At 51.7% G+C, this 9,370-nt stretch overlaps 1 protein-coding gene across 1 annotated transcript in view; it reads right to left on the bottom strand.

Annotated features, from left to right (window-relative positions):
• LOC140732865 (glutathione hydrolase light chain 1-like) overlaps nt 1–7,254 on the bottom strand; it is a 106,964-nt gene extending 99,710 nt beyond the window's left edge. The window contains exons 1-2 of the mRNA XM_073055494.1: nt 7,139–7,254; nt 6,898–7,011 (exon numbers count right to left, since the gene is read on the bottom strand). Of these exons, the coding sequence (XP_072911595.1) occupies nt 6,898–7,011; nt 7,139–7,228 (204 nt within the window). The 5' untranslated portion in view covers nt 7,229–7,254. The remainder of the gene's footprint in view (nt 1–6,897; nt 7,012–7,138) is intronic.
• Between the last annotated feature and the right edge of the window lie 2,116 nt (nt 7,255–9,370).

Genomic DNA, 9,370 nt, shown 5'->3' on the forward strand with positions numbered 1-9,370 from the left:
CATCCTCTGCACTATCACTCCGGTCCCCATCCTCTGCCCTATCACTCCGGTCCCCATCCTCTGCCCTATCACTCCGGTTCCCATCCTCTGCCCTATCACTCCGGACCCATCCTCTGCCCTATCACTCCGGTCCCCATCCTCTGCCCTATCACTCCGGTTCCCATCTTCTGCCCTATCACTCCGGTCCCCATCCTCTGCCCTATCACTCCAATCCACATCCTCTGCCCTATCACTCCGGTCCCCATCCTCTGCCCTATCACACCGGTCCCCATCCTCTGCCCTATCACTCCGGTCCTCATCCTCTGCCCTATCACTCCGGTCCCCATCCTCTGCCCTATCACTCCGGTCCCCATCCTCTGCCCTATCACTCCGGTCCCCATCCTCCGCCCTATCACTCCGGTTCCCATCCTCTGCCCTAACACTCCGATCCACATCCTCTGCCCTATCACTCCGGTCCCCATCCTCTGCCCTATCACTCCGGTTCCCATCCTCTGCCCTATCGCTCCGGTCCCCATCCTCTGCCCTATCACTCCGGTCCCCATCCTCTGCCCTATCACACCGGTCCCCATCCTCTGCCCTATCACTCCGGTCCCCATCCTCTGCCCTATCACTCCGGTCCTCATCCTCTGCCCTATCACTCCGGTTCCCATCCTCTGCCCTATCACTCCGGTTCCCATCCACTGCCCTATCACTCCGGTTCCCATCCTCTGCCCTATCACTCCGGTCCCATCCTCTGTCCTATCACTCCGGTCCCGATCCTCTTCCCTATCACTCCGGTCCCCATCCTCTGCCCTATCACTCCGGTCCCCATCCTCTGCCCTATCACTCCGGTCCCCATCCTCAGCCCTATCACTCCGGTTCCCATCCTGTGCCCTATCACTCCGGACCCATCCTCTGCCCTATCACTCCGGACCCCATCCTCTGCCCTAACACTCCGATCCACATCCTCTGCCCTATCACTCCGGTCCCCATCCTCTGCCCTATCACTCCGGTTCCCATCCTCTGCCCTATCGCTCCGGTCCCCATCCTCTGCCCTATCACTCCGGTCCCCATCCTCTGCCCTATCACACCGGTCCCCATCCTCTGCTCTATCACTCCGGTCCCCATCCTCTGCCCTATCACTCCGGTCCTCATCCTCTGCCCTATCACTCCGGTTCCCATCCTCTGCCCTATCACTCCGGTTCCCATCCACTGCCCTATCACTCCGGTTCCCATCCTCTGCCCTATCACTCCGGTCCCATCCTCTGTCCTATCACTCCGGTCCCGATCCTCTTCCCTATCACTCCGGTCCCCATTCTCTGCCCTATCACTCCGGTCCCCATCCTCTGCCCTATCACTCCGGTTCCCATCCTCTGCCAAATTAGTCTAAATCCTCCCCAACAGCTCTAGTGAACCTGCCTGCAAGGGTATTGATCCCCCTGGAGTTCAGGTATAACCACTCCATTTTGTACAGATAAAACCTTCCCTAGAAGAGGTCCCAGAGATCCAGAATCTGAAGCCCTGCCCTCCACACCACTCTCTCAGCCACTCATTTATCTGTACCACCATCCTATTCCTGCCCTGACTAGCACGTGGCACTGGGTGTAATCCAGAGAACACTACTGGAAGGTCTTTCTCTTCAGCCTCTTTCCTAACTCCCTCAGGACTTCTTCCTCATTCTGCCTATGTTATTGGTTCCAATATCCTCTGGCTGCTCACCATCCCTCCTGAGAACCTTCTGCAGCCACTCTGAGACATCCTGGTTTCTAGCCCCTGGGAGACAACACACTGTCAACCTGTACTCTCCCATCCATCTAGTTAGCTAAATTTCTCTTCAACGCTGGAATTGGACCTGCATCCACCAATTCCGCTGACAACTCGTCAGCACTCTGAGCAAAGTTCCCGTCAACAAGGCAGCGAGTGCCTCTTCCTCTGTAATCCGTGACCTCATTGCTGTTTTGACTCTGTTCTCTACAGTTCCCTGGAGCAGGGAATTCCAAAGATTCACCACTTCTGGGAAAAGGAATTCCTCCTCCTCACCACCTGGAAGGGATGACTCATTCTGAAGTTCTCTCCACGGTCTAAATCCCCCATCAGGGGAACATCCTGCACCCAGTCAAAGCCCCTCAGAAACTGTGACCACCCTTCAGTGAGCTTTGGCTCAGTCATATTTGACCATCTCATTTCAGGAATCAAACTGGTGCAGGTCCCAACGTCAGTCCTGTGGTCAGGGGCCAATCTGTACAGGCAAGCAGTAGAGCAGGTTTACTCAACCCCCCCCCCACCCCACCGCGCCCCCACTACAAAGGCAACATCCTGCTAGCTTTCCCAATGACCTTTCTACTTTTGTGCTAAAACGTCAGAGACACACAAGACACTGAAAGATTCCCGAGCAAACAAAAATCAACGGCTGGAGGAGCTCGGTGGGTCAAACAGCACCTGCAGAAGGAAAAAGTCAACATTTGGCATTCATTTACTCATGTTTTATTGATTGAATATTGTATTCCCCTGTGTTGTTCAGATTATTAAAGCAAATACAACCTACATTAACTGAATGAAAATGGAGTTACGTGAAAAAACTTGTTTCCAGTAAACTTCCTTAGACGGTAAATCCACCTCCCTCTGTTATTCCACTATAGCCTCCTGTCTGGTCTTTGTACTGAAGTACAGTCTACATCTCTGTCGTTTGCATCATTCTCCTAATTTGTAGCTGTTTATTGTCACTGTATCACTCTGCGCACTTCATACAAACAAGGAATCTCATGGCATTCTGGTGAATGCAACAGTAAACTGATCTGAATTTGAGCACATTACGTGTGCAAGTTGGACCAAGGACAGCAGGAACATTGATTCGGAGAATGTTTGTTCACATTATGTCGTGTCGCATGACATGGACGACCATGGTCTTTCCATGACCATGATTGGCCTTGCCAAATTCTTCCACAGATGTGATTTGCCATTGCCTTCTTCTGGGCAGGGGCTTTACAAGACAAGTGCCCCCAGCCATTATCAATACTCTCCAGAGACGGTCTGCCTGGTGTCAGTGGTCCCATAACCAGCACTTGAGAGATGAACCAACTGCTCGTCCATCACAAGTTCCCTTGGCTTCACGTGACCCTGATCGGTGGCCGAAGCAGATGCCACACTTGCAGGGTCACCTGCAGGCTAGCAGAGGGAAGGAGCACCTCACAGCCTCTTTGGTAGAGACGTATGTCCACCCCACCACCTACTAGGAGTCAGAGGCTCTGACTGAGACCCAGTGGACAGATGACAGTGAATAGGTCTGTGTGAAGAAGAGAAACAGAAACCTATTGGGTTTAGTACCACCGACTTTGTGTACCTGACATGATATGAGGTGTTTCACAGCCGCAGTCCCGTCCAGAGACAAAGTACTGTAAGTTACAAAATAAATAGTGAAATATATACTGAAATTAGAGGAAATAAGACAAACAATAAATGAAACAAAGTATATTTCTAGGAGGAACAGAGTTGGGATAACTCCAGAAGTTAGTAGTTAGCAGATAAGATCAAATACAGAAAGTGTAGAAAGGATGGGCTTAGATGAGAGATAGATGGGGAGGAAGGGGAATGGAGGGGCAGGGTTGAGAGTGGAGCAGGGGGAATGAGGGGAGGCAGACAGCAGAGGGAAGGAAGGGGAGGGCAGAAGAGGGCAAAGCGGAGGATGGGGAGGGAGGACCATGTCATAGGCGCAGAATGAGGCCATTTGGCCGATTACATCGGCTCTGACATTCCATCATGGCTGGTTTATCATCCCTCTCAACCCCATTCTCCTGCCTTCTCCCTGGGCCCTTGATTAGTTGACGACCTTACTAACGAAGGCCTGTCAATCTCTGCTTTAAATATACCTAGGGACTTGGCTTCCACGGTCGTCCATGGCAATTAACTCCACAGATTCACCACCCTTGGGCTAAAGTAATTCCTCCTCATTCCTGTTCTAAAGGGACGTCCTCATACTGTGAGTCTGTGTTCCCTGGTCCTGGACGCCCTTACTACAGGAAACATTCTCTCAATGCTGACCCTATATAGGCCTTTCAATATGCGATAGGTTTCAATAAAATTTCTCCTCGTTCATCTAAACTTCAGCAAGCACAGCCCAGAGCTATTAAACACTCCTCACACATTAACCCTTTCAATCCTGGGGTAATTCTCATGAACGTCCTCAGGACCCTCTCCAATACCAGCACATCCTTCTTAGAGAAGGTGCACAAAACTGTTCACAAACCTCCAAGTGGGGTCTAGCCTGTGCTTTATAAATCCCTAACGCAAAGTACACTGCAGATGCTGTGGTCAAATCAAGACGTACAAAAGCTGGATGAACTCAGCAGGTCGGGCAGCATCCGTTGAAAGGGGCAGTCAACGTTTCGGGTCGAAACCCTTCTTCAGGACTAAAGAAGGAGGGGGCAGGGATAGGTGCCAGGTGGGAGATCTGTGGGGAGGGACGTCTTTATAAATCCCTGCTCTTCTACTCTAGTTCTCTTGAAATGAATGCAAACAGGGCATATACCTTCCTCACCACCAAATTAACTTCCAAATTAGCCTGTACAGAATGCTGCATGAGAACTCCCAAGTCCCTTTGCACCGAATTCTCCCCCCATTTAAACAACAGTCTATGCCTTTAATCCTCTACCCAAGCACACGGACGTATACATCCCTACACTGGATCTATCTGCCACTTCTTTGCCCAGTCTCCTAAACTGTCCAAGTCAGGAGGCCCAACCTGGAGTCCACAGACCCCTCAGTTAATGGTCGGGTCCATGGCATGAAAACCATTGGGAATCCAGAGACTAAGGCCTCCTGCAGGCTCCCTACTTCTTCAACACCATCTGCCCCTCACCTGTCCTTGTATCGCCTGCAAATCTGGCCACAAAGCAATCAACTCCGTCATTGAAATCATTGACATATAATGTGAAAAGCTGAGGTGTCAACTCCCACCCCTGCAGAACACCACTAGTTATGGGGGATGGGGGGGGGAGGGAGTGAGTGGTGTGTGGAGGGAGGGAGAAAGGGAGGGAAAAAGGGAGGGAGTGGTGTGAGGAGGGAGGGAGAAAGGGAGGGAAAAAGGGAGAGAGTGGTGTGTGGAGGGAGGGAGAAAGGGAGGGAGTGTTGGAGGAAGGGAGGGAGTGGTGTGAGGAGGGAGGGAGAAAGGGAGGGAAAAAGGGAGGGAGTGGTGTGAGGAGGGAGGGAGAAAGGGAGGGAAAAAGGGAGGGAGTGGTGTGTGGAGGGAGGGAGAAAGGGAGGGAGTGTTGGAGGGAGGGAGGGACAAAGGGAGGGAGTGGTGTGAGGAGGGAGGGAGAAAGGGAGGGAAAAAGGGAGGGAGTGGTGTGTGGAGGGAGGGAGAAAGGGAGGGAGTGTTGGAGGGAGGGAGGGACAAAGGGAGGGAGTGGTGTGTGGAGGGAGGGAGAAAGGGAGGGTGTAGTGGGTGGAGGGAGTGTTGGAGAGAGGGAGAAAGGGAGGGAGTGGTGGAGGGAGGGAGGGACAAAGGGAGGGAGTGTTGGAGGAAGGGAGGGAGTGGTGTGAGGAGGGAGGGAGAAAGGGAGGGAAAAAGGGAGGGAGTGGAGTGTGGAGGGAGGGAGAAAGGGAGGGAGTGTTGGAGGGAGGGAGGGACAAAGGGAGGGAGTGGTGTGAGGAGGGAGGGAGAAAGGGAGGGAAAAAGGGAGGGAGTGGTGTGTGGAGGGAGGGAGAAAGGGAGGGAGTGTTGGAGGGAGGGAGGGACAAAGGGAGGGAGTGGTGTGTGGAGGGAGGGAGAAAGGGAGGGAGTGTTGGAGGGAGGGAGGGACAAAGGGAGGGAGTGGTGTGTGGAGGGAGGGAGAAAGGGAGGGAGTGTTGGAGGGAGAAAGGGAGGGTGTAGTGGGTGGAGGGAGTGTTGGAGAGAGGGAGAAAGGGAGGGAGTGGTGGATGGAAGGAGAAAGGGAGGGAGAAAGGGAGGGAGTGGTGGGTGGAGGGAGAAAGGGAGGAGTGGTGGAGGGAGGGAGAAAGGGAGGAGTGGTGGAGGGAGGGAGAAAGGCAGGGAGTGGTGGAGGGAGGGAGAAAGGGAGGAGTGGTGGGTGGAGGGAGGGAGAAAGGGAGGAGTGGTGGGTGGAGGGAGGGAGAAAGGGAGGAGTGGTGGAGGGAGGGACAGAGGGAGGAGTGGTGGAGGGAGGGAGAAAGGGAGGAGTGGTGGAGGGAGGGAGAAAGGGAGGAGTGGTGGATGGAGTGAGGGACAAAGTGAGGAGTGGTGGAGGGAGAAAGGGAGGGTGTGGTGGATGGAGGAAGAAAGGGAGGAGTTGTGGATAGAGGGAGGGACAAAGGGAGGAGTGGTGGATGGAGGGACAACGGGAGGGAGTGGTGTGAGGAGGGAGGGAGAAAGGGAGGAATTGGTGAGTGGAGGGAGTGTTGGAGGGAGGGAGAAAGGGAGGAGTGGTGGAGGGAGGGACAAAGAGAGGAGTGGTCGGTGGAGGGAGAAAGGGAGGAGTGGTGGATGGAGGGAGGACAAAGGGAGGAGTGGTGGATGGAGGGAGAAAGGGAGGAGTGGTGGATGGAGGGAGAAAGGGAGGAGTGGTGGAGGGAGGGACAGAGGGAGGAGTGGTGGGTGGGGAGGGAGATGTGAAGAAGACCATCAGCCAGCAGGACACACCAAGAGAAAGTATTGGATTGGAGTCATTCCACATGGCCCCTGAGGTTTGCAGGGATGGACTCTGCTGATTGTCTTTGCTAATTATTGCCACTTTCTACAGGAGGCAGCTAATCACAATTCTACCTGCCAGTGGTTGATCGTAGCCATGAACACATTCCTGAGCTAGTGAAACCCAGTACAGTTCAGGAAAACTGTCAAAAGTTTGTGTATTTGACTCCATCATCAATTTCCTACCCAGACATTGAGCCCATACACCCAGAGACGTCCAACACAACTTCACTAACCTGCTCGAGTTCCTCCTCAATATCAGTGTTATTGGGGTCAAGTTGATTGTGAAATCTGGGCTCATTCACAGCTTCCTCTGCATCATAACCAAACCACAGCACGTTCATTATTACCTGGGCCACAGGAAAAACACTGAATGAATCACACAAAAAGATATTTCCACTCCAAAATGTCTGCCCAACTGTTGTCCCCTCCACTTCTGAAGAGGGTGCCTGTAATCCTCTCGACCTGAGTACATACCAGAGCAGTTGCCGTAGTGATCCTCGTTCCTCCAGCGGCCCCCACCACCATCTTCACTGAGTTGTCTTTGAGTATTATAACAGGACACATGGAGGACAGTGGCGTCTTGCCTGATGGGAAGAGAACAGACACTAAGGCACAGCGTAGAAAGGGAGAAACTGCAGGAGGGGGATTTCCACGCAATCAGGCAGGAAAATGGGAGCAAAAATGGGGATGCATGGCTCAGGGAGAAATGCACAGAGGAATTGTGGGGCTTGTTTAGAGTGTAAATGAGAATGCACAGTGGAATTGTGGGGCTTGTTTAGGGTGTAAGGGAGAAATGCACAGTGGAAGTGTGGGGCTTGTTCAGGGTGTAAATGAGAAATGCAATGTGGAATTGTGGGGCTTGTTCAGGGTGTAAATGAGAAATGCATTGTGGAATTGTGGGGCTTGTTCAGGGTGTTAGCGAGAAATGCACAGTGGAATTGTGGGGCTGGTTTAGCATTTAATGGAGAAATGCACAGTGGAATTGTGGGGCTTGTTCAGGGTGTAAATGAGAAATGCAATGTGGAATTGTGGGGCTTGTTTAGGGTGTTAGGGAGAAATGCACAGTGGAATTGTGGGGCTTCTTTGCGGTGTCAGGGAGAAATACACAGTGGAATTGTGGGGCTTGTTCATGGTGTAATGGAGAAATGCACAGTGGAATTGTGGGGCTTGTTCACGGTGTAATGGAGAAATGCACAGTGGAATTGTGGGGCATGTTTAGGGTGTCAGGGAGAAATGTACAGTGGAAGTGTGGGACTTGTTCTGGGTGTTAGGGAGAAATGCACAGTGGAAGTGTGGGGCTTGTTTAGGGTGTTAGGGAGAAATACACAGTGGAATTGTGAGGCATGTTCAGGGTGTAAATGAGAAATGCACAGTGGAAGTGTGGGGCTTGTTCAGGGTGTAATGGAGAAATGCACAGTGGAAGTGTGGGGCTTGTTCACGGTGAAATGGAGAAATGCATATTGGAAGTCTGGGTCTTGTTCACGATGTATTGGAGAAATACACAGTTGAATTGTGGGGCTTGTTCACGGTGTTAGGGAGAAATGCACAGTGGAATTGTGGGGCTTGTTTGGGGTATTAGGGAGAAATGCACAGTGGAATTGTGGGGCTTGTTTGGGGTGTTAGGGGGAAATGCACAAAGGAAGCGTGGGGCTGGTTTAGGGTGTAATGGAGAAATGCAAAGTGTGATTGTGGGTATTGTTTAGGGTGGAAATGAGAATGTGCAATGTGGAATTGTGGGGCGTGTTTGGGGTGTAATAGAGAAATACACAGAGGAAGTGTGGGGCTTGTTCATGGTGTAATGGAGAAATGCACAGTGGAAGTGTGGGGCTTGTTCGATGTAATCGAGAAATGCACAGTGGAATTGTGGGGCTTGTTCAGGGTGTAAATGGGAAATGCACAGTGGAATTGTGGGGCTTGTTCATGGTGTAATGGAGAAAGGCACAGTGGAATTGTGGGGCTTGTTCAGGGTGTAAGGGAGAAATGCACAGTGGAATTGTGGGGCTTGTTTAGGGTGTTAGAGAGCAATGCACAGTGGAATTGTGGGGCTTGTTCAGTGTGTAATCGAGAAATGCACAGTGGAATTGTGGGGCTTGTTCAGGGTATAAAGGAGAAATGCACAGTGGAAATGTGGGGCTTGTTCAGGGTGTAAATGAGAAATGCAGAGTGGAATTGTGGGGCTTGTTCAGGGTATAAATGAGAAATGCACAGTGGAAGTGTGGGGCTTGTTCAGGGTGTAAATGAGAAATGCACAGTGGAATTGTGGGGCTTGATCAGGGTGTTAGCGAGAAATGCACAGTGGAAGTGTGGGGCTGGTTTAGGGTTTAATGGAGAAATGCACTGTGGAATTGTGGGGCTTGTTTAGGGTGTTAGGGAGAAATGCACAGTGGAAGTGTGGGGCTGGTTTAGGGTGTAATGGAGAAATGCACAGTGGAATTGTGGGGATTGTTCAGGGTGTAAATGAGAAATGCAATGTGGAATTGTGGGGCTTGTTTGGGGTGGCAGGGAGAAATGCACAGTGGAATTGTGGGGCTTGTTCACAGTGTAATGGAGAAATGCACAGTGGAATTGTGGGGCTTGTTCACGGTGTAAATGACAAAATGCAATGTGGAATTGTGGGGCTTGTTTAGGGTGTTAGGGAGAAATGCACAGTAGAAGTGAGGGGCTGGTTTAGAGTGTAATGGAGAAATACACAGTGGAATTGTGGGG

Source organism: Hemitrygon akajei, chromosome 9, assembly GCF_048418815.1.
Source record: "Hemitrygon akajei chromosome 9, sHemAka1.3, whole genome shotgun sequence".
Taxonomy (NCBI): Eukaryota; Metazoa; Chordata; class Chondrichthyes; order Myliobatiformes; family Dasyatidae; genus Hemitrygon; species Hemitrygon akajei.